Consider the following 26282-nt stretch of genomic DNA (forward strand, 5'->3'; position numbering starts at 1 on the left):
AAGTGCAGTGAGATGGAAGATGGGGGCGACAAGGAGTCCAGACTAGTACAGGGATTCCCTAGCGAGGAGACTTAATTGTTTTCAATGTTGGGGCAGCTATTTTTGGGGAGCACTATACTCTGGAGAATGATATAGGAGGCCCACCATACACTGGAGCATTCCAAAGGTGGACATCAGACACTGGAGCAGCATTTACAGGGCCCATTATACACTGGAGCATTAGAAATAGGGCCCATTATATATGGAGCATTATTTGGGCCCATAAGACAGTGGAGCTTCTTCCAAGGGGACCAACATATACTGTAGCATTATGTGGAGCTCATCATATACTGTATGGAACATTATATGGGACCAATGATTCTGTATGGAGAAATATATGGGCCTCATTACTCTGTATGGCGCACTATGCGGTGGCCATAATACTGTATGGAGTAATATACTGTCCGTTTTTGGAGCTTTTGGAGTATTTAAAATGGATATCAGTCTACTGTACCGCTATTTCTCTGCCGTATCAGAGGATCATGAATTGTGGTATGGTAAAGGCAAAGTCACTCATCTCTAATTCCAGCTACTAGAGGAAAGCGCCTCCGAAAAAGATTTTACCACAATCTTTAAAATTTGGTAACTCTGCTCCTCAGTGACTATGTCATGACCTCCTCTAACCCTGCCAAATAATTGTTGGGGCATTCTCAGGGGGTGCCATTTATAGCCCCCAACATGTGACATTTCTCACCTAGTGCCCCCCTCACCCCCATGTGCCACTATAGCCCAGTGCCCCCTATGTGCCCTGGTCCCCGATCAGGCTGAGGGCAGGGCAGTTTGGACTCTGCACATGAGTCGCTGCTGCACAGAGCAACTGGGCTCCAGCACATAATTTCCGGTCACCCTAGAAAATCAAAAGCTGATCGGCTGCACGGGCTGCTGTTAGGGCGTCAGTGGCGCCTCTTCCGCTCGTTAGTCGGACACCAGACCCACACCATGTGGTCACTCTGTTCGGTCACCGGCCCTACACCACGTGGTCAACCGCACGGTCACCGGCACTTGCAGACGAGGACTCCCCTACAGTTCTGTGACTGACAGCTGTCACCAGCCCCGCCCACTCCATTTGACAGCTAGTCCCACCCACTGGTCACGTGTTCCGCTCCCAGCCTTGTCCATTATTGCACGAGGGTCCCGCGCGCCCCTCCATACACAAGCTGCGCGAGCGGTGTCGGTAATGCTATGACAGCTCGGGTAAATGACAGCGCGCGGTCCCGTGCGGCGGAGCTGTCCGTCCTGGCCGCGCCGTGCATGTTGTACCGCGTATCCTTTCCGCACAGCTCCGATAAAGGTAGCGCGGGAAAAGACCTGGATTCAAGTGATCACAGCCCCCCCCTATTTCTTAGCCTCTCACCCCTCCCCACGAGGGTTCATTGGTACCGCCCCTTCATACACAACTTTCTATTGGATGATTGTGCTTGGCTGCCTGATAGGCCACGCCCCTGTGTCAGCGGCGCTGGGGAGTCCGTGCCCGGGACCAGCAGTGGGCTCGGGGCAGGGGGAGATCGAGACGTGGCCGTTAGCACCTTGCGTAGTTTCCAATTTTTGGCTGGAAGACGCGGAGGCGCAACCACGGGGTCCGGGAGCTCCTGACATGTCGCCTGTGCCCCGCCCGGCACCTGTCACCCGGCTGTAACACTCCATACCCCGTGCGGAATGGCTGGGCGAGATCGCAGGTAAGAAGCGCCGGGTACAGCCGGGAGGCGGTGCGGACACCAGTGTCAGGACAGCGGGCTGTCAGGAGAGGGCAGGATGGGACTTGTAGTCCTTCTGTGCCTGCTGGGAATCGGCGGGGATCAAAGCGACGCCGCAATAACAGTCGTCTCCGGGGGTCAGAGCTGCGTGTGTCCCGCGAAAACCCCCGAGCTGTCACTGTGCGGGGGCGATCTCCAGAGCCAGGACCGGAGCTCCGCAGGGGTGTGCGGCTGCTTTGTGTGTATATATATATATATATATATATATATATATATATATGTGTGACTGCTGCAGCGCTGGAGATGGGGAGGACAGAGATACACTGCATAGCCTAGATGATTTCTAGCCAGCTGATTAATAATGGCTAGTGGTCTAATTATGTGTATCTGATCTACTGTCTGTATAGATTATGGCCTGTAGATCTATAAGATCTATCTCTCACTTTCTATCTAATGCATAATATGCATACAGTGTAATCACAGACTATAAGGTATAGAGAATGCATCATCTCATAACCCTATATGTATAATGTCCATCTTATCGATCTCATGTGATGTAATGAAGTCAGCTTATACCATATATAATGCCTAATATTAGTAATTCCATAGACTATACAGTGTATATATATATATTCCGGTTGTCTCTCATCTTTCTGTCTGGGATGCTGTGAGGGTGCGTGCACACACTGTGGTTTCTGCTGTGGATCCGCTGCGGTGTAACCATTAGGCTGTGTGCACACGCTGCGGATTAGGTGAGGATTCTGTAAAATCCGCAGGTGAAACCGCAGGTCAAAAGACCTGCAGTTTTACCTGCGGTTTGCTTTGCGGTTTTGCCCTGCGGTTTTTCATCTCCTCAATGGAGGAGATGGCAAACCGCAGCAGAATCCGCAGAAAGAATTGACATGTCAATTCTTTCTGCGGATTGAAAACCGCAGATAATCCGCGCGGAAAATTCTGCACCGTCTGCATTGCGGTTTTTGATTCCCATAGGGAATCATGGTACTGTACACCGCAGCCCGCAGTGGCCAAAACCACTGCGGAACCGCAGCAAAATCCGCAGCGTGTGCACACAGCCTTAAAATCAATGAAAAACAAAAACGCTGTGCACATGCTGCAGATTTTTCCGCGGGTTCAAATCTGCAGCATGTCAATTCTTTGTGCGGATTCCGCTGCGGTTTCATACCTGCTCCATTGTAGAGGTGTGAAACCCGCAGACCAATCCGCAGCGTGTGCACTCACCCTGAGTGTTGCTATGTCCATGCATTGGGGTCCCGGTGACGCTGCCCCCCATTTGCCCTTCAGCATCATTTGTAAACATCATGTTTATTTTGGAAAGCCCCTTTCTAATGTTTACTATTAATATTGATGAGGCTGTCAGCTTATGTATAGAATATTCAATGCGCCTCCACTACAGCAGGGTTTGTCCCAACCAATAATGTGTGTTCAGCGCTGTGGAATTAATGGCGCCATATATAATGAGTACAGTCAATAAATCTGCAGACAGCTTTATCTACTTTCTTTTTGGCTACTAACAGTCATTGTGTGTCACAGAGTGGTTACACTTTGGGTTGCTTGTCATGGATAAATGTAACTATTTTCATCAATGAGGAGAGAGCTGGATGCTTTCATTGTATCTATGTGGGGAGACGCCATACCAGCACCTAAACTCCGGGAGGGTCGGATTTCTATGTTTACAGTGAATATGTAACCACGCACGATCAACGGTGTCATTCTACTGGTAGATGTGTATACATTGTATCTGTGTGTGGCTCATATATAATGTGATGATGGCTACCTGTATAACAAATCCTGTATATTTTAGCCATCTTATTTATAATATCTAGATAGCCCATATCGTGTATCCGCTTCTATTTATCTTTGTATCTATCTTATAATATCTGTACAGCATCTAATAACCAACAGGCTATATGGCAGAGATAAAGTATCATCTCATATGCCTGTATGTATATAATATGACTATATATTTTATCCATCTCATATATATATATATATATATCTATCAGTACATATTGTATAAAACTGTCTTTGTGGTATGCTGCCGGCATTGGGATCCTGGGTCAAGGTCAAGTTATGTTACATTTTACTAATTGCCCAAGTGCAGCTGCTATCTATCTATCTATCTATCTATCTATCTATCTATCTATCTATCTATCTATCTATCTATCTATCCCATGTCTATCTATCTGTATACTGTATCTATCTACTGTATATATCCCTCTATCCATCCATCTAGTAACAGTTCACATTAACCCCTGCAGTGAAATCCAGTTTGCCGTCTTTGACTGCATGTGCCATTTGACTCCTGTACATAAAAGAGCTGGGGGCATAGTAGGGCACATTGATGATGGGTGCATTATGCATTGTTGAAGCGTGGCTATAAGTTGTGTCCTCACATCTGTTGAACCTCCTATTTACATATTCTTTGGATGTTCTTATATTTTCTTCCTCAGTTTCATGCTTTGCTGCTCAGCTCAAAGTCTGTGAAAAAAAAAAAATATTATTAAGAACAGCAGCACTGACTCGTATAAGTATATTGTGCCCTTATCTGACACTGCACTGGCTTGTTATAGTGCTGATCAAATACAATTTTTTCCTTTTCTTTGTTTCCATATGTTTTTTTTTAATTTCTTTTAATCAGCATTTTATTTATTTGGACCTTGAGGACTTGTTAAGTTTATAATGGAAAATATCTTGGGTCCAGGTATTATTTGCCACAGTTTGCTCTAGGAGTTGGCATGTTACTGCTCACGCTATAAATGTACATGTGAGGCATTCTGTTAATGGTTTGAATTTTTATTTGCTTTTGCATCAATTTTCTATGGTCGGTAAAGCAGTTACAGATATCTATTGTATACAGGTATCCATTATATTTACAGATTTTTTGATTAAGTGGGGGTGTTTACAAGTAATCGCCTATGTATAGAATAGGGGATAATTTAACAATCACTGGTAATTCATTTGCTGGGGCCCCAGCAATCCCAAGACCTGTGACTCTGAAGAGCTTCGCCTTGATTGAGCAGTAATCGATCATGGGCACTGCTGCACAATTCATTCTTATGAGAGTTCCGAAGACCAGCGGTCTCATTAAGAATATGTGGGGGGCAGTGCACATCTATCACTGCTCCATCCACATGGGGCTCTTTTGTCATGTGCATGGAGCGTCGTGTCATACAATTTCTGCACTGCCTCTATCGCACTTCATTTTTACGATTCTTGACAGTGTGCAATCTGTGCACTGTCAGAATTCTGCTTTCTTTGCATGTTCAAGTGGTTATCATGTGACCACTCTTGCCATTTGCTTAGTTGTGGTCACATGCTGAACGTTTGTGGCTTTTCTCAATATTCTATTGAGAGAATCAGATTAGAAGCCGGTCAGCACGGAACCATATGTATGGAAATCGCATGAGTGTTCAAACGACAACCACTTGAGCAAAAGGTAAATCTTGACAGTGCGCATGTTGCAAACTGTCACAATTCATGAATCTACAGTGTGATAGAGGAATATTGCACACTGTCAAGATTTGGCAACCTGTAGTGTGATAGTGGTACTGCAGAAATATGTTTAGCCCAGAAAACCCTTTTAACTTCTTCTTTAGTATTACAGCAGCCTTTCTGTAGAATTAGCTCTCACTCCCCCCGTATAATAATGAGTCCTGGGCGCTTATGACCCTCTTGGCAGTTCACATTTTACAGCACAAAAATTGATTGGACTTTTCAAGCCTCTTTTCATATTAGCAGCCGTTGTGCAGAAGCCTCAGTGTAAGGTGACCCTGCTACGGTGCATAATTCATGTGTGTGTCCCGGATGTTTGTACAACCCTGCGCCCAGGAAAAAGGCATCTAAGCCTGATCTAAGAGGATGTTTACCATGCGGGGCAATTCCAGTAGTGCAGTTGTATGGCTAGATATACTGTATGGGTATTATATATTGTAGTGTGTATATGTATGTATATATAAAGAATGAATATGAGAAGCTGGAGAAATATCAGGGCCTCAAAGGAGAACTGGAGAAGATGTGGAAGGTGAAGGCAACAGTGATTCCAGTGGTGATAGGAGTACTTGGAGCAGTGACCCCTAAGTTGGAAGAATGGCTACAACAGATCTCAGGGGCAACATCTGAGCTCTCTGTCCAGAAAAGCACAATACTGGGAACAACTATGATCCTGCACAGAACCCTCAAACTCCCAGGCCTCTGGTAGAGGACCCGATAATGAGAAAGGACAAAGACCACCCCGATTGAGTGGTGAGAAGGAAATATATATATACAGTATGTATGTGTGTGCGTGTGTATATGTATGTATATACAGTGGGGAAAAAAAGTATTTAGTCAGTCAGCAATAGTGCAAGTTCCACCACTTAAAAAGATGAGAGGCGTCTGTAATTTACATCATAGGTAGACCTCAACTATGGGAGACAAACTGAGAAAAAAAATCCAGAAAATCACATTGTCTGGTTTTTTTTCATTTTATTTGCATATTATGGTGGAAAATAAGTATTTGGTCAGAAACAAAATTTCATCTCAATACTTTGTGATATATCCTTTGTTGGCAATGACAGAGGTCAAACGTTTTCTGTAAGTCTTCACAAGGTTGCCACACACTGTTGTTGGTATGTTGGCCCATTCCTCCATGCAGATCTCCTCTAGAGCAGTGATGTTTTTGGCTTTTCGCTTGGCAACACGGACTTTCAACTCCCTCCTAAGGTTTTCTATAGGGTTGAGATCTGGAGACTGGCTAGGCCACTCCAGAACCTTGAAATGCTTCTTACGAAGCCACTCCTTCGTTGCCCTGGCGGTGTGCTTTGGATCATTGTCATGTTGAAAGACCCAGCCACGTTTCATCTTCAATGCCCTTGCTGATGGAAGGAGGTTTGCACTCAAAATCTCACGATACATGGCCCCATTCATTCTTTCATGTACCCGGATCAGTCGTCCTGGCCCCTTTGCAGAGAAACAGCCCCAAAGCATGATGTTTTCACCACCATGCTTTACAGTAGGTATGGTGTTTGATGGATGCAACTCAGTATTCTTTTTCCTCCAAACACGACAAGTTGTGTTTCTACCAAACAGTTCCAGTTTGGTTTCATCAGACCATAGGACATTCTCCCAAAACTCCTCTGGATCATCCAAATGCTCTCTAGTAAACTTCAGACGGGCCCGGACATGTACAGGCTTAAGCAGTGGGACACGTCTGGCACTGCAGGATCTGAGTCCATGGTGGCGTAGTGTGTTACTTATGGTAGGCCTTGTTACATTGGTCCCAGCTCTCTGCAGTTCATTCACTAGGTCCCCCCGCGTGGTTCTGGGATTTTTGCTCACCGTTCTTGTGATCATTCTGACCCCACGGGGTGGGATTTTGCGTGGAGCACCAGATCGAGGGAGATTATCAGTGGTCTTGTATGTCTTCCATTTTCTAATTATTGCTCCCACAGTTGATTTCTTCACTCCAAGCTGGTTGGCTATTGCAGATTCAGTCTTCCCAGCCTGGTGCAGGGCTACAATTTTGTTTCTGGTGTCCTTTGACAGCTCTTTGGTCTTCACCATAGTGGAGTTTGAAGTCAGACTGTTTGAGGGTGTGCACAGGTGTCTTTATATACTGATAACAAGTTTAAACAGGTGCCATTACTACAGGTAATGAGTGGAGGAAAGAGGAGACTCTTAAAGAAGAAGTTACAGGTCTGTGAGAGCCAGAAATCTTGATTGCTTGTTTCTGACCAAATACTTATTTTCCACCATAATATGCAAATAAAATGAAAAAAAAACAGACAATGTGATTTTCTGGATTTTTTTTTCTCAGTTTGTCTCCCATAGTTGAGGTCTACCTATGATGTAAATTACAGACACCTCTCATCTTTTTAAGTGGTGGAACTTGCACTATTGCTGACTGACTAAATACTTTTTTTCCCCACTGTATATATATATATATATATGCACTGCTCAAAAAAATAAAGGGAACACTTAAACAACAGAATATAGCTCCAAGTAAATCAAACTGTCCACTTAGGAAGAAACACTGACAATCAGTTTCACACGCTGTTGTGCAAATGGAATAGACAACAGATGGAAATTATTGGCAATTATCAAGACACCCTCAATAAAGGGGTGATTCTGCAGGCGGGGGCCACAGACCACATCTCAGTACCAATGCTTTCTGGCTGATGTTTTGGTCACTTTTGTGGTAGCATGAGATGGACTCTACAACCCACACAAGTGCCTCATGAAGTGAAGCTCATCCTGGATGGCACATAAATGTGAGCTGTGGCAAGAAGGTTTGCTATGTCCGTCAACGTAGTGTCCAGAGGCTGGAGGCACTACCAGGAGACAGGCCAGTACACCAGGAGACGTGGAGGGGGCCGTAGGAGGGCAACAACCCAGCATCAGGACCGCTACCTCTGCCTTTGTGCAAGGAAGAACAGGAGGAGCACTGCCAGAGCCCTGCAAAATGAGCTCCAGCAGGCCACAAATGTGCATGTGTCTGCACAAACAGAAACCGACTCCATGAGGATGGTTTGAGTGCCTGACGTCCACAGAAGGGGGTTGTGCTCACAGCCCAACACCGTGCAAGACGCTTGGCATTTGCCACAGAATACCAGGATTGGCAAATTTGCCACTGGCGCCCTTGTGCTCTTCACGGAGGAAAGCAGGTTCACACTGAGCACATGTGACAGACATGACAGAGTCTGGAGATACCGTGGAGAGCGATCTGCCTGCAACATCCTTCAGCATGACTGGTTTGGCAGTGGGTCAATAATGGTGTGGGTGGCATTTCTTTGGAGGGCTGCACAGCCCTCCATGTGCTCGCCAGAGGTAGCCTGACTGCCATTAGGTACCGAGATGAGATCCTCAGACCCCTTGTGAGACCATATGCTGGTGGGGTTGGCCCTGAGTTCCTCCTAATGCAGGACAATTCCAGACCTCATGTGGCTGGAGTGTGTCAGCAGTTCTTGCAAGATGAAGTCATTGAAGCTATGGACTAGCCCGCCCGTTCCCCAGACCTGAATCCGATTGGGCACATCTGGAACATCATGTCTCGCTCCATCCACCAACGTCACATTGCACCACAGACTGTCCAGGAGCTGGTGGATGCTTTAGTCCAGGTCTGGGAGGAGATCCCTCAGGAGACCATCCACCGCCTCATCAGGAGCTTGCCCAGGCATTCTAGGGAGGTCATACAGGCACGTGGCGGCCACACACACTACTGAGCATCTTTTCCTTGTCATGAGGCATTTCCACTGAAGTTGGGTCAGCCTGTAATTTGATTTTCCACTTTGATTTTGCATATTATTCCAAATCCAGACCTCCTGGGGATATTCATTTTGATCCACATTGATAATTATGTTTTATTGTTCTGAACACATTCCACTGTGCAATGAATAAAAATTTGCAACTGGAAAATTTCATTCAGAGATATCTAGGATGTGGTATTTTAGTGTTCCCTTTATTTTTTGAGCAAAATATGTAATATTATGTATGTTGGATTAGTAAACTTTGCAGCTGCTGTGGGATCTGTCACCATAAGGCGCGTTAAACTGCTTCCCCCATTCTGAAAAACCCTGAAAGTGGAAAAAATAGGATCAAGTGAACCAACCTGATGCTGCTCATCCCCTCTGTGGGAAGGGATAATGAACGAGCACGGCCATTTTATCTGTTATATTATTTCTAAACACTGTTTTTCGGTGATTACTTTGTATCTCCGTTCATACTGCACCCACACACACAATTGATGCACCATTTGAAAGTTAAACTTGCCCCCTTCAGCAAGAAAATAGCCAAACAAACCACACATCCATGATTTGATCACAAAATACAGTTTAATCATTCATTTTCATAAAACTGCATTAAGGAAAAATGACTTGCAGGTGGCACCACACTACCCCAAAGCACACTACCACAAAGCTACTTACAGACATCACAAACAAATCCAAACATTTGCCTTGGGGGCTCTCCAGCTTGCTGAACTGCTTGCCCAGCCTATTTTAGCCAAATTGGAGGATTGCACACTTCACTGCAGGTGAGTCACATATGCAACACATTTGTTAAGATGGACTACCTATTGAATTGCACACTTGCTCCGCTCATACTCCACCCACACAAACAAATGATATACCATTTGAAAGGTCAAATTTCCTGCAGGTGGCAGCACACAAAGCCCACTACCATAAAGCTGCTTGCACACATCACAAACAAATCCAAACATTTGCCTTGGGGTTTTTTCCAGCTTGCTCCAGTGCTTGCCCAGTCTATTTCAGGCACATTGGAGGATTTCACACTTCACTGCAGGTGAGGCACATATGCAAACACATTTGTATACATGCACTGCTTTTTTCGGTGATTACTTCGCCCCCCACACACACACGATACACCATTTGAAAGGTAAACTTGCTCCCTTCAGCAAGAAAAGAGCCAAACAAACCACACATTCACAATTTGATCACTAAATACAGTTTAAACATTAATTTTCATAAACCTGCAGAAAGACACAATGACCTGCAGGTGGCACATCAACCGGAAGACATTTTTTGCCCTCTACTTATCAAACCAATTTATTGTATTACCAATCTACATATATAAATACCTGTCTGTGTTCATCAGCTCGTGAAATACATTTATATTTGACCAGCTTGCTTTTTCTGAAATTGCCTGCACCCCCGACAACCAATGTGAGAAAAATTTCACACGGGCCAAGCTAGTTCTTATTTTTATTATTATAAATCACCAACAGGAATTGGGGCTCCACAATACATAGTGAAAATTCAGACAGAATTTCAATGAAAACAAGACAGAATATGGAAAACTGAAAAGCCATCAGAAAAATAATATTTTTTAGATGGTGGGGGTCCTGTTAGTGATTCTGTCTCTTGGAGAGGATTTGCTGCACATACTTATGTATGTAGCACTCTGCATGTATTTTTTTTTTTTTTTTTGTATCCGCCGCTGCCTCCTTACTGCTCATGGCAGCTCCACAACACTGGCCGCCCAGCCCTTGGCTTCACAGCAAAGGAATGCACTTCGGAAAATGTGACTCTTTATTGGATAAACCCATGTAGTGACAGAGCCGCATGTGTTGCATAATGACGAAGGTATTAACTGTTGCCTCTCAAGCAATTTGTGAGCATCGACTATAAACATGTATCAAAGTATTGTGATTGAGCAGTCAGTGTAGTTCTGCCAATGCAGGCATATAGGGCCCGATTCAGTAGTGCTTCTGCGTCTGTTTTTAACTTAGTCTTTGGTGTTTTGCATTTCTTTTATTCTTGTTCCAAATTCAATGCACCTTTTTTAAGCCTATGTTTTTATTTATTTATTTTTTTACATGTGCCGATTTTTTTTTTTTCTAGTTTGCCACTGCAGGCAGTGTTAGGATTGCCAGATGTTTTGTCTGATTCATCATTTAAGACATTTCAAAAAGTTGCCAAATTTTAGCAGACATGCTCAAATTAACCCTCACCACCCTCCGGAATAATTTTATATACTGAGGTGAAATCTGCATACTTGTTTGGTCAATTGCCACCATCGTAGACTTGGTCTTAAGTCACATGTGCCAACCGCAATGTGGGACTGTACCATAAAAAAGGTCAAGTTGTTTTAAAGGGGGTTTTCTCATCAGGAGTGCTCCACTCCTAGCTTCCTGCTTGCCGGCGCAGTACGCTACTGATTAAAACCATAGACTAGTGGCATCATTGGGCCTCTGGTCCAAGCCTCGTGTTTCATACGCTGCAACCAGAGGTTATTTTTTCTTTACAGCATACAGTGGCATGTTTGGGCACTCCTGATCCAAATTACTGTTATTGTGAACACTTAAGCAAGTTGAAATGATCTCTAAAAGGCTTGATGTTAATGATAACACATTTCCTTTGTATTTGGGTTCTTCTGAGCAGCTGCCTAGCTCTCTAAAAATGAATATGGTGGAGGCCCACAAAGCAGGAGAAGGCTTAAGAAGATGGCAAAGTGTTTTCAAGTTGCCCACACCTCAGTTCAAAATGAAATTAAGAAATGGCTGTTAACAGAAGCTGTCAAGGTCAAGTTTAGGTGCTGGAAGACCAAGCAAAATTTCAGTGAGAGCTGCTCTTAGGATTGCTAGAGAGGAAAATCAAAACCCCCGCTTGACTGTAAAAGACCTTCAGAAAGATTTAGCAGTCTCTGGAGTTGTACAGTGTTCTACTGTTCAGAGATACCTGCACAAATATGGCCTTAATGGTAGTCATCAGAAGAAAACCTCTCTTGCATCCTCATCATAAAATTCAGCATCAAAAGTATGCAAAAGAACATCTAAACAAGCCTGATGCATTTTGGAAACAAATCCTGTGGACTGCTGAGGTTAAAATAAAACTCATTGGCAACAATGATAAAAGGTATTTGTGGACAATAAAGTGCACAGAATATCAGGAAAACAACATCTTGCCAACCATTAAGCATGGGGGTGGATAAATCATGCTTTGGGGTTGTGTTGCAGCCAATGACACAGGGAACGTTTCACTGGTAGAGGGAGGAATGGATTCAATTAAATTTCAACAAAGTCTTGATGCAAACATAACACAATCTGTAAAAAAGCTGAAGTTGGAATGAGGATAGCTTCTACAAATGGATTACAAACCTAAACATAAGTCAAAATGCACAATAGACTACCACAGAAGGCGCAAGCGGAAGGTTTTACTATGGCCCTCACAGTCCCTTGATCTGAACATTATTGAAAATCTGTGACTAGACCTCCAAAAAAGCAGTGCATGTAAGACAACTCAGTAATATTACAGAACTGGAAGAATTTTACAAGAATGGATGAAAAGCCCTAAAACAAGAATCGAAAAACTCTTGTCTGGCTGCAAAAAGCATTTACAACCTGTGATACATTGGTCCATTTTCCGATTTGTAATTTTTGAAGCGTAAAAGATGATAATATATATATACTCGAGTATAAGCTGACCCAAGAATAAGCCAAGGCACCTAATTTTGCCATGGAAAACTGGGTAAGCTTATTGACTCGAGTATAAGCCGGGTATGCGTGGCTCCCCCCGTCGCTGTCCTGGTATGCATGGCTCCCCCCGTCGCTGTCCTGGTATGCGTGGCTCCCCCTATAGCTGTCCTGGTATGTGTGGCTTCCCCCATAACTGTCCTTGTTATGCTTCCTATTACAAAAAAAACATCCTATTCACCCTCCAGCGTACCCTCGCAGCACCTCATTCCGACTTCCAGCAGCTCTTCCTGTGCTGAGCGAGCACGTGGTACCGCTCATTAAGGTAATGAATATTCCCTCCACACCTATGGGAGTGGAGACAATTGCATATTCATTACCTTAATGAGCGGAGCCACGTGATCACTCAGCACAGGAAGAGCTGCTGGAAGGTGGCACCAACGAGATGCTGCAAGGGCGCCGGGACCAATGAGATGCAGGGCACGCTGGAGGGTGAGTATGATGTCTTCTGAAAGCCGGCAGCTGCAGCTGTCACTGGGCACGCTATAAGAGAAATTAATATTAATTTCTCTTTTGCAGCCGCACAGGCTATAGACACAGCCGCCGGCTCCTGCCTCTGTCACCCACTGCTCTTCCTCCCTCTCCCCCTCCTGCTTTCTGGGACAATTGACTTGTGTATAAGCCGAGGGGGACGTTTTGAGAACAAGAAAATGTGCTGAAAACCTTGGTTTATACATGTGTGTATACGGTATTCTTTTGCCTAAAATGCAAATGAAATGTGTGATCTTTAACTTTAGGCCTTTTAATGATCATTTAATCTTCAGCTTGCTTAACTGTTCAAAATATTACAGTAATTTTGATCAGGAGCGCCTAAACTTCTACATGCCTCTGTAGGAGGAGCACCGAGGTATTTATGCTGGCTGGATCTGGCAATCTGGCCAGCTTCAGAGCATCAATTCCACACTAGATTGAAAAGATCTTATAGTCGCGCACTTCTTGCTTAGGTGACTGCAGGGGGTGGTCGGTAACCTAGGTAATAAACATTATACAATAGAATTAAAAATCTCCTCACTCCACTTGTTCTTAAAACCAGAGATGATTTTTAATAAGGGATACATTGCAAATTTGATGGCTTGTTTTCAGTATTGCTTCCTTCTATTATAGGTTTCGGTTTCTTATTGTATTTTTTTCAATAATGCCAATCAATACATATGAGAGTAACCCTTTAATTATTCCATGCTTAAAAAATATTTTTTTTTCTGTTTATTTATAAATAGGCATTATTATTTTCTTTTTTTTTTTTTAGATTCGGCAATAACAATCGTGGCCATCCAGCTGCACATCTCAACACGTTAGCTGTGGCCATCCAGCAACACATTAGCTGTGGCCATCCAGCGGCACGTCTCGGCTGTGGGCATCCAGCGGCACATCTCAACACGTTAGCTGTGGCCATCCAGCAACACATTAGCTGTGGCCATCCAGCGGCACGTCTCGGCTGTGGCCATCCAGCGGCACGTCTCGGCTGTGGCCATCCAGCGGCACGTCTCGGCTGTGGCCATCCAGCGGCACGTCTCGGCTGTGGCCATCCAGCGGCACGTCTCGGCTGTGGCCATCCAGCGGCACGTCTCGGCTGTGGCCATCCAGCGGCACGTCTCGGCTGTGGCCATCCAGCGGCACGTCTACGGCTGTGGCCATCCAGCGGCACGTCTACGGCTGTGGCCATCCAGCGGCACGTCTCGGCTGTGGCCATCCAGCGGCACGTCTCGGCTGTGGCCATCCAGCGGCACGTCTCGGCTGTGGCCATCCAGCGGCACGTCTCGGCTGTGGCCATCCAGCGGCACGTCTCGGCTGTGGCCATCCAGCGGCACGTCTCGGCTGTGGCCATCCAGCGGCACGTCTCGGCTGTGGCCATCCAGCGGCACGTCTCGGCTGTGGCCATCCAGCGGCACGTCTCGGCTGTGGCCATCCAGCGGCACGTCTCGGCTGTGGCCATCCAGCTGAATGTGATTGATTTGTATACGTTTTGTGCCACTTGTTACTGTAAAAATTCACATAATGTTCATGACAGCAGGAACAAGTCTTTACAAAGCTGACCACGTGTTCTGAACATAGTATCACTGTCTGCATACTGTTTGCATCAGTAATACCTGCATAATGTTCATTAAATGGGTGCTAGGATATAGCAGCTATAAATTAACTCAAGAGGGAACATAGAAGATAAGGGTCGTCAGAGCAATAATCAGATTATATATTTGCATAATTTCACTTACGCACCCAAACTTTGCGTATGTTCGTCCCCCATCTTGTATTAGATGATGACAATGTGGCCACAGGGTCTGTTCTCCATTCTCTTTTATTACTGTTGTAGAGAAGAAGAATCCTATGTATGGGGAGGATGCTAACATGAGCTGAACCCTAACTCCTGTTAGACCCCATGCATGTGCCTTAACTGCCTGTATGACTTGCTTGACTTCATCTTTCCTCGTCTCTATCCCCAGTGAGGACGAAGATGACGATCTTCATTACATTGAACATGATTATGAGATTCCAGTGCAGAAATCTGGGAAGAAAGTCTGGAATAGAGTTAAATGGTCCAAAGAAGAGGTAGTGTTTACAGGCTCCCTATGTCTCACCATTCCTTCTCTTCATGTCTTCAGTTTTCATTGAAGATGTGCTTTTTTTTGTAGGATGAAAAATTGAAGAAACTAGTTGAACAAGAAGGGACAGATGACTGGGCTCTAGTAGCGTGTCACTTCATGGTAACTGGGCAGAATACACGTGGGCTGACATTTTAGCTTGTTTTCTAAATGGACCTTAATGATCTAAAAGCATCCTGACTCATCCAATTACTATCTATGAAAAACAGAATTATCTCTGTCATTGTAGGCATATGTTAGAACTCTACAGAAAATTAAAGGGTTATTCTCATCTCCAAGATCGTATCCCAATATGTAATAGGTTTAATATTAATATTAGCAAATACCTCCAATTAGAAATGTATCATAGTTCTTCTGATTAACTATCCCACGCGCAGAGCTTTGCAGTGGCTTAGATTTCCATGGTGATGACCACTAGCTAACTGTCATTATGTGAGTGGCTGTAACCATGGATATCTAAGCTATAGCAATGCCCTGCACATGGGGTAATGGACATAGCAAATCAGAAGAACTATACTAAATTTCTCTAATCCCCTCCACGGCAGCACATAGGAGGTTGCCTCCCCATCCTGATTAGGGACAGGAAACAAGAGGTTAAATAGCCCTCCACTTCCTCTAATCCCCAGTGTTTTCCTGTCCGTAAACAGGAATGAAGAGGTGCTATGTGCTACATGGAAGGGGCCGGCGACATCCCGGGGTTCTACTTACCATGAGCCGGGCAGCCGGGGTCGATCGTCCTGCACCTTCCTCCCCGTTTCTGCTCCCACCGCTGGCGGGACACGCACCATCCTCCGGCGCTTCGGCAACGCTGGATGGTGAAGTGGGGTTGGGGGCCTCCCGTAGCTCCCCAGCCTGGTATTCGCTCCCCCCCCGCGCGCCGCATGCCTGTCTCCTGAGCGGCATGCACCAGAAGTGATGCGCACCATGAGGCCGGAGACGTGACGTCGCTTCCTCCTTGCGTTCCACAGTGAAACGCACCGGCATTTTGGTGGGAAATTAAAAAAAAAAAAAAAGCCAGGAAAGAAAGTGGCGCTAGGAACTTGAGGGGGAGCAATCTCATCCGATTGGATGAGGAAAAGGAAGCTGGATCTCGGTACCTATTTAAGGACCCTGATGGAAGACACCATAAGATAGGACAAACGTCTGCATGATGGATGCGCCTTTCTTGAAAGTTGTGTCTGCAGAGCCCAGCTCAAACCCTGGTCCAGTGAGTACACTCGGAAAAGGGTATATACCTTTTTGGTTTAGGACACATTCTTAGGGGCCCCCCTCCTTCTCTCTCTTTCAGGGAGACAAGGATCCTACACCAAAAACGGAAGAAAAACCTACAAGCCGAAAATGCGCCATCTGCAGGAAAAAACTCTCCTCCGATTATAAAAAGACATTGTGCCAGTAGTGCACGGCAAAAATCGTACAGGAGGAACAACCATCCCTGATAGAGGAATTAAGAGGGATGATGCGACAGGAAATCCAGTCGTCCCTGTCTACCTTCTCCCAGTCATCGGTTTCGGCGGACTGGAGGGAAGAGGGTGAACTAACCCCAGTCCAGTCAGAAGATAAGAAGTGGTTCTTTTCCTCAGACGATATGGAGGAACTACTCTCAGCAGTCAGGAACACAATGCGAGTAGAAGAAGATAGGCCACCCCGCTCAGTGCAGGATGGCCTAAAATCCAGGAAGAAAATGGTTTTCCCTATCCATAATAATATGCAGAGTCTAATCCTGGAAGAATGGGAACTCCCGGAAAAAAAACTAAGTATTCCGGGCGAAATGAAGTATCGATTTCCCCTGAATGAAGAAGCCGCGAAACCTTGGACTGAGATTCCAAAAGTGGATATCCAGGTAGCCAGAGTAGCTAAAAAGACTACGCTACCCTTCGAGGACTCCTCACAGCTGAAAGACCCGCTGGACCGGAAGATGGATAGCCTATTGAGAAAGTCCTGGGAAGCCTCAGCGACTTCCTTGAAAACAAATGTTGCATCGGCCTGTGTAACCAGGACCCTGTACCTCTGGCTTCAGCAGTTAGGAGACCATATTAAAAGGGGAACTTCGAAGGACGATCTCCTAGCCTCTCTACCACTTCTACAGAAGGCAGCCGCCTTTTTAGCAGACTCCTCGGCGGAGTCGTTCCGTATTGCGGCAAGAACGTCCGTGCTCTCTAACACCACCCGAAGAGCCCTATGGCTAAAAATGTGGAGTGGGGATATCCTATCAAAATCAAAGTTATGCTCTATCCCATTCAAGGGCGAATACGTATTTGGGCCGGCATTGGACGAGCTATTAGAGAAGGTGACCGACAAGAAGAAAAACCTTCCTGAGCCAAAACCACCAAAGAAAAAACCCTATCATCCACCCCAGACTCAAACCCCGCAATACAGGGGTAAAGGGAAAACGGGACGTTGGAGCTACCCAAAAGGCAGAAGAGGCAGGAATATTTTTCACGATTCCCATTCAGACAGACAAAAAATGACGCCAAGCAAGTAGGGGGCAGAATTGCAGATTACTTCCCGAGCTGGCAGGAGAAAAACCAAAAAATCCTGGACTCGGTCAGATGGGGAGAAAAAATAGAATTTTCCTCCAGCCCCCCACAAAACTTGGAAATTACACATCTTCCGTCAGCAAAACTGCAAAAGGTTCTACACGACGAGCTCCAAAAGATGCTATCATCAGTGGTAATCTCTCCAGTCCCAGAACTGGAACAAGGTCAGGGCCAATACTCACGGCTGTTCTTAGTAAAAAAGCAAAAAGTGGGAAATACCGGGTCATCATCAACCTAAAGAAGCTAAACCATTACGTCCAGTACCAACGCTTCAAGATGGAATCGATAAAGACTACGATACTACTGATTGGACGAGACTTTGCCATGGCCACCATAGATCTCCAAGAGGCCTATTACCACGTTCCCATCCATCCATCCCATTGGCAATATCTAAGGTTCGCAGTCACTCTAGACACCACTTCCAATTCAGAGTTCTACCCTTCGGCAACTCTTGGGCACCCCGAACATTTACAAAGATAATGGCAGAAGTGGTAGCATTCCTCAGAGGGAAGGATATATGTGTTGTCCCTTAATTAGACGACCTCCTGGTCTTGGCTCCCTCCAACACCATTCTAAGATAACACCTACAAACAGTCCTGCAGACCCTGACGTCCCTGGGCTGGATGGTAAACATGGAGAAATCAGACCTGAATCCCTCAACCAGGAAGATCTTTCTAGGGATACTCCTGGATTCCCACAACCAAATATCCTTTCTTCCGTCCACCAAGCAGGTGGGTGTGAGATCAAAAGTTCGGACTCTAAAAAGTCAGAAAACAGTGACCATAAGGTTTGCCATGTCAACATTGGGGTCAATGACTTCGTGCATCCAAGCCGTCCCCTGAGCCCAGGTCCACTCAAGGATACTCCAGAGATATATCCTTTCCCGCTGGAACAAAGACCCGGAGACCCTCAATACGAGAATCTCCCTACCCCAGCACGTAAAGCTGTCTCTCAACTGGTGGCTCAACCAGGGAAATCTAGCGAAAGGGACACCCTGGATAAAAGATCCCATGACGTCAATCACAACAGACACCAGCAAATGCGGCTGGGGAGCAGTATCATCTCAGGGAATCTTCCAGGGACTCTGGCCCAGAGTCATGGAAAAACAATCTTCAAACTACAGAGAACTGAGAGCGGTAGAAGAAGCCCTAAAGGCAGCAGAAACATTAGTCCAGGGAACTCATGTCCGAATTTACTCCGACAATATGACCACTGTGGCCCATCTACGTCATCAGGGCAGCACAAAATACGGAAGTCTGCAAAACGTTTCGGCACGGATATTCAGCTGGGCAGAACAAAATCTCCAGTCCCTTTTAGGTCTCTACCTAAAAGGATCCGACAACGCAGAGGCAGACTTTCTAAGCAGGACAGACTTAGATCCAGGGGGATGGAGCCTCAACGCCAGAGTATTCCATACCTTAATCAAAAAATGGGGTCTCCCAGAGGTAGACCTATTTGCGAGCCGGGAGAATGCCAAAACAAAGCATTACTTCTCTATAGGGCCGAACGAGAAACACTCAAGAGTAGACGCCTTCGCTCACCCATGGAACTTCGGACTGGCATACGCCTTTCCGCCGTTTCCCCTAATACCAAGAACTCTGCAAAAGGTCAGGATAGACTGGGTCATCACTATCCTGATCGCCCCTCTCTGGCCAAAAAGGAGCTGGTTCGGAGCCCTAAAACTGATGAACTCAGAGGGTCCCCTGATCCTGCCCACGGACCGCGACCTTCTACATCAAGGTCCCATCCTTCACCCGGCTCCCCACAGCTTAAGCTTGGCAGCCTGGTTTCTGAAACCACAATTCTGAAAGCCAGAGGCCTCTCAGATGCAGTGATAGCTACACTTCAAAAAAGGGGAAACCTATCACAAATGCTATTTATTCCAAAATATGGAAAACCTTTTCGGCATGGTACGGATCCACTCCCATAGATCCCTTCCACCCGAACGTGTCAAAGATCCTAGACTTCTTACAGGACGGGTTATCCAAGGGTCTGAAACCAAGCGCCTTGAAGGTACAAATATCAGCCCTAAGTTCTTTCTTCGATCAAAGCCTGGCAGAGCATCGATGGATCAAGAGGTTTGTCAGCAGCTTCCAGAATCCATCCAAATAAATCCAACATGGCCCCAACATGGGACTTGAATATAGTACTAAAGGGTCTAACGAACCCTCCATTTGAACCTATTGACCAGGCCCAGATAGATAAACTATCCTGGAAAACAGCACTACTCGTAGCCCTTACAACGGGAAGGAGAGTGGAGAAATTCAGGGTTCTCTGATGGACAGAGCCTATCTAAAAATCCTGGACAATAGGCTAATTCTTCGGCTAGACCCTTCCTTTGTGCCAAAAGTGTCTTCAGATTTCCACAGATCCCAGGAAATAATACTGCCCTCCTTCTGTGATAGCCCGAGGGACGAGAGAGAAAGAGGATTCCATTCACTGGATGTCCGGCGAGCAGTTCTGAACTATTTGGAAGAGACAAAACTTTGGAGGAAAGATCAGAATCTCTTTGTTCAGTATGGCGGACCAAACAAGGGGAAGAAAGCGTCCAAAAGCTCCTTAGCTAACTGGATCAAAAAAGCGATAATGGCCACTTATAAAAGCCAGGATCTACCTCCTCCGGTATCCCTGAAAGCCCACTCCACCAGAGCTGTCTCCGTCTCCTGGGCAGAAAAAGCTGATGCATCTATTGAGCAGATCTGCAAGGCTGTGACCTGGTCTTCAGTCCATACCTTCACGAGGCATTATAGATTAGATCTTATGTCAGTACGAGATCTAGCCTTTGGCAGTAAAGTCCTGCAAGCCGTGGTCCCTCCCTAAACCAATATTCTTTGGTATACCTCCTATGTGCTGTCGTGGAGGGGATTAGAGAAAATAGAACTACACTTACCGGTAGTTGGGTTTCTAAGACCCTCCACAACAGCACGGGTAATTTCCCCCCCTAACAAAATTTTGTTCATGTGACTTATGTAAATAAATAATATTTCAAGCATTCACTCTATGTGGTCCTTGGAAAACACTGGGGATTAGAGGAAGGGGAGGGCTATTTAACCTCTTGTTTCCTGTCCCTAATCAGGATGGGGAGGCAACCTCCTATGTGCTGTCGTGGAGGGTCTTAGAAACCCAACTACCGGTAAGTGTAGTTCTATTTTCTAATTGGAGGTACCGTATTTGCTAATATTATTGTTATTAAACTTACCATTGTCAGGAACACCGCACTACACTTGCTCACTGAGCCAGTGCGCGTGTCCTGAGTACAGAAACAGTGCTAAAAGATACCTGTGGAGCAGGGCAGCAGAGGTGACCATGCATGCTTCAAACTATCGGTGTCAGGATCCTGTCAGCGCCGGAAAGTAAAGATGCACAGGACCTGAGGACACTGAAGTTAGCAAGCTGGCACAGGACCTATGGTCATGTGACTGCAAGGGGGCGGGGCTTAGCGTCCTGCTTTCAGAGATGGCAGGACACATACAACAACTCAGAGTCAGGCAAAACGGAGGTCAGACACAGTACGGGCAAACGAGGCACAGGAGGGACAAACAGACGCGTGGTCAGACAAAGCCAAAGGTCATACACAAGAGGGCGACGTGGTACCAAGGGGACGATCAGAGAGAAGTCGGGTCACAAGCAGAGAGTCATACACTAGAGGTAGCGCAGTACAAGAGGGACAGGCAGAACTCGTAACAGGGACAGAACCGGATCAAAACCAAACAAGCAAGCAAGATATCAGGCACAAGGCACACGTACGCACAAGGTCAACTAACTCAGCAGAGGGCAGGAGTATAACTGACACCGGACCTAGGTCCAGTGAGCATTAAATAGCCGCCCTCTGCTAGAGAGAGGCGGAACAATTAACCCCCAGTCTGATCAGGATGGGCCAAAGCGAAACCCCGTCCTGGATCACGACAACCATATATTGGGATAGGCTATTGGAGATTGGAATACCAATTTTAGCTTGTGCCATATGTGGTGCTTAATAGTTGAGACCTCGGTCCGGTGAGCTCAGTTTATCTGCTCGTCATTGTACATATACATAGATTACTTGCCAAATCTAACTGGCATGGAAGCTAAGCCTGAGCTCGCACCACACTTAAACTTGTAGAACAGGTTTGTGGAAAGGCTGTAGCAACTTGATGTACAGTGGGTACAGAAAGTATTCAGACCCCTTTAAATTTTTCACTCTATTTCATTGCAGCCATTTGGTAAATTCAAAAAGTTCATTTTTTTTTTCTCATTAATTTTCATTCTGCACCCCATCTTGACTGAAAAAAACCCAAAAATGTAGAAATTTTTGCAAATTTATAAAAAAACAAAAACACAAAAAAACAAATATCACATGGTCATAAGTATTCAGATCCTGTGCTCAATATTGAGTAGAAGCACCCTTTTGAGATAGTACAGCCATGAGTCTTCGTGGGAATGATGCAACAAGTTTTTCACACCTGGATTTTGGGATCCTCTACCATTCTTCCATGCAGATCCTCTCCAGTTCCGTCAGGTTGGATGGTAAACGTTGGTGGACAGCCATTTCCAGGTCGCTCCAGAGATGCTCAATTGAGTTTAGGTCAGGGTTCTGGCTGGGCCAGTCAAGAATGGTCACAGAGTTATTCTGAAGCCACTTCTTTCTTATTTTAGCTGTGTGCTTAGGGTCATTGTCTTGTTGGAAGGTGAACCTTCGGCCAAGTCTGAGGTCCAGAGCACTCTGGAAGAGGTTTTCATCCAGGATATCTTTGTACTTGGCCGCATACATGTTTCCTTCAATTGTAACCAGTCATCCTGTCCCTGCAGCTGAAAGACACCCCCATAGCATGATGCTGCCACCACCATGTTTCACTGTTGGGATTGTATTGCACAGGTGATGAGCAGTACCTGGTTTTCTTTACACATTCCGCTTAGAATTATCACCAAAAGTTCTATCTTCATCTCATTAGACCAGAGAATCTTATTTCTCATAGGCTGGGAGTCCTTCATGTGTTTTTTTTTAGCTAATTCTATGCTGTCTTTCACATGTCTGGCACTGAGGAGAGGCTTGCATCGGACCACTCTGCCATAAAGGCCCGACTGGTGGAGGGTTGCAGTGACAGTTGACTTTGTGTAACTTTATCCCATCTCCCTACTGCATCTGTGGAGCTCAGTGATCTTGGGGTTCTTCTTTACCTCTCTCACCAAGGTTCTTCTCCCACGATTGCTGTTTGGCTGTACGGCCAGGTCTAGGAAGACTTCTGGTGGTCCGGAACTTCTTCCATTTAAGGATTATGGAGGCCACTGTGCTCTTAAGAACCTTGAATACTGCAGAAATTCTTTTGTAACCTTAGCTAAAATTCTTTTGTGTGCCTTGCCACAATTCTGTCTCTGAGCTCTTTGGCCAGTTCCTTTTAACCTCACGACTCTCAGTTGGTCTGACATGCACTGTGAGGTCTTATATAGACAGGTGTGTAGAAACATCACAAGGAGGATCACAAGGAAATGGACAGCATGTGACTTAAAATATGAGTGTCTGTAAGGAGTTTGTATGTTCTCCCCGTGTTTGCGTGGGTTTCCTCCCACATTCCAAAGACATACTGATAGGGAATTTAGATTGTGAGCCTCATCGGGGACAGTAATGATAATGTGTGCAAACTGTAAAGCGCTGTGGAATATGTTAGCGCTATATAAAAAATAAATATTATTATTATTAGTGTCTGAGCAAAGGGTCTGGTTACTTATGACCATGTGATATTTCAGTTTTTATTTTTTAATAAAATTGCAAAAATTTCTAGATTTCTGTTTTTTCAGTCAAGATGGGATGCAGAGTGTACATTAACGAGAAAAAAAATGAACTTTTTTGAATTTACCAAATGACTGCAAGGTAACAGAGTGAAAAATGTGAAGGGGTCTGAATACTTTCTGTACCCACTGCATTTGTGATCCAGGTCGTGTGTAACGCAAGGTAGTGCGTTGCTAAATTATATGTCCAATTGCAATGTGTAGGTACATGTGTGTCACACTGTTGCTGTAGGTACATCTCCATCAGAGTGGCTTGTCTTCTTTTAGAACCGGTCAGATATCCAGTGTCAGCATCGGTGGCAGAAGGTTTTGAATCCTGAGCTTGTAAAGGGACCTTGGACCAAAGAGGAAGATCAAAGGGTAATTTGTGTCTAGAACGTCTTGTAAGACTTGGCTCATGATTTTAGTTACATATTAGTAAAATAATAGAACATTGGTAAGGCAGTCATTCCGTCGTTATTCTGGTGCCGGCCACAGCAGCTACATCATGAAATTGTGCGATCTGGAGTCATACAAGAAAGTGTATTTAGCCTCCTGTGGGGAAGAAGAATGGGGCACAAAAGGAGGGGGTGATGATTTAGAAGCATGGAATCAGGTTATAGAAGAGTCAGCTGGACTAACTGGGTGCACTGACTTCTGGACAACAGAAAAATATATTTTGTGGTTGAAATAATAGACAATGGTCAAAACTCCATTAAATTAAATAGTGAAATTTGTAAAATTGCAAAAACTACTAATTACCATTTGAGAAAATATTTTTTATTCTCCAGTATAAACTTTTTTTCTAACCTAATAGAAAACGTTAAAGTATGCCTTATAGTAGTCATACAAAATAGCTAAAAGAGGGCTAACTGGCATACTTTTTTTTCCCATAAAGTATTGCCTGGGCATTCTCCACAAGGGTTTAACATTATCCCTCATTTGGCCATCCGTTTTTCACACAGTCATGGCCGAAAGTGTTGGCACCCTTGAAATTTTTCCAGAAAATGAAGTATTTCTCCCAGAAAATTATTGCAATTACAGGTTTTGTTATACACATTAATTTTCTTTTTTGTGTATTGGAACAACACAAAAAGAGGAAAATGCTACATAATTTCATACCCCCCCCAAAATGGACCTGAATAATTTGCTGGCACCCTCAACTTAATTTTTGGTTCCACACCCTTTGAAATAAATAACTACAATCATTAACTTCCTACAACCATCAACAAGCTTCTTACACATCTCAATTGGAATTTTTGACCACTCTTTTTTTCCAGATCTTTTATATTTGAGGCTGCCTTCTCCTAACAGCAATTTTAAGATCTCTCCACATGTGTTCAATAGGATTTAGTTACGTACTCAATGCTGACAAATTGTGAACTCTCCAGTGCTTTGTTACCATCCATTTCTGGGTGCTTCTTGAAGTATGTTTGTGGTCACTGTCCTGCTGGAAGACCAATAATCTAGGTAATCTTCAGATTTCATGATACATTGCACACAGTCAAGGCACCCAGTATCAGATGCAGCAAAGTAACCCCAAAACCTCTTTGAACCTCCACCATATTTTACTGTAGGTACTGTATTCTTTTCTTTGTAGGCCCCATTCTGTTTTCAGTAAACAGAATGATGTGTGTTATGATTGGGTCACCGAGGAGGAAAGCAAGACCAAGCCAAGCCACAGAAAACCAGAGCGGTTGGTAACTAAACGGATTGCAGACCCCTGATCCTATCCACACAACTAGCTGTAGCCGTGGAGCGTACCTACGATGATCCTAGACACCTCGACACAGCCGGAGAACTAAATAAGCCTAAAGCAAGAAAGGGGAAATCTAAACTGCCCCAGAGCAGACCCCAAAGGAATAGATAGCCCCCAAACATATATTGTCGGTGAGACAAGATGAAAACAAAAACGCAGGTAGGAAAATAGACTGAGCAAACGATGGGGCCCACAATAACTAGACAGGACAGGAAAGGAAGACTGTCTGCAATCACGCAAAAAACCCTGCAAAAAATGCCCAAAACGTCTGATAGAAAAACACTGAAGTCACTAGATTTCGCCCACTATATCGGCACTCTAGTATATTCTGAAAGCAGAGGAAAAAGAGGCCAATCTAATAAGGGACAAAAACAAACTGGCACAAGCAGTAACATAAGGATGGAAATTCAGCACAGCCCCAGCCGGAGCTGGCTGAACACACAAAACTGAACCAGACAAAACCAGATCAAATGTGAACAATAGCAAAAGAACACTTAGCTGAGCATGCAGGGACTGAGCTGGAAACTAATACCTCAGGAGGCAGGAAAAAATCACCAGCAGGGATAGAGGGAGTCGGCTGTCTTAAATCCAGTCAGAAACTTCAGATCTCCAGTCATCCTCCTCCTTATCAGGTGGCAGGCCTCTGTTAATTAGATCAGCTCCATTACCTCCAGTAACCACCAGAGGGAACACGGAAAGAGAACTCGTGACCCCTCTGTCAATATAACCAGCTCCACTACCTTCACTAGTAACCAGAGGTAGGCCAGAAAGCGAATTCACAACAGTACCCCCCCCTTGAGGAGGGGTCACCGAACCCTCATCCACGCCACCAGGCCGATCAGGATGGGCCCGGTGAAAAGCACGAACCAATCTATCGGCATGAATGTCAGAAGCAGAGACCCAAGAATTATCCTCCTAGCCATA

At 45.1% G+C, this 26282-nt stretch overlaps 1 protein-coding gene across 6 annotated transcripts in view; it reads left to right on the forward strand.

Annotated features, from left to right (window-relative positions):
- The first annotated feature begins 1406 nt into the window (after positions 1 to 1406).
- Positions 1407 to 26282, forward strand: part of MYBL1 (MYB proto-oncogene like 1) — an 85427-nt gene continuing 60551 nt past the window's right edge. For all 6 annotated transcript variants that reach the window (XM_073583896.1, XM_073583897.1, XM_073583898.1 and 3 more), the window contains exons 1-4: positions 1407 to 1715; positions 15159 to 15264; positions 15348 to 15419; positions 23888 to 23980. In XM_073583896.1, the coding sequence (XP_073439997.1) occupies positions 1696 to 1715; positions 15159 to 15264; positions 15348 to 15419; positions 23888 to 23980 (291 nt within the window). In that variant the 5' untranslated portion in view covers positions 1407 to 1695. The remainder of the gene's footprint in view (positions 1716 to 15158; positions 15265 to 15347; positions 15420 to 23887; positions 23981 to 26282) is intronic.

The sequence above is a fragment of the Dendrobates tinctorius genome, unplaced genomic scaffold (genome assembly GCF_039654945.1).
Source record: "Dendrobates tinctorius isolate UK_male_01 unplaced genomic scaffold, ASM3965494v1 ptg000082l, whole genome shotgun sequence".
Taxonomy (NCBI): domain Eukaryota; kingdom Metazoa; phylum Chordata; class Amphibia; order Anura; family Dendrobatidae; genus Dendrobates; species Dendrobates tinctorius.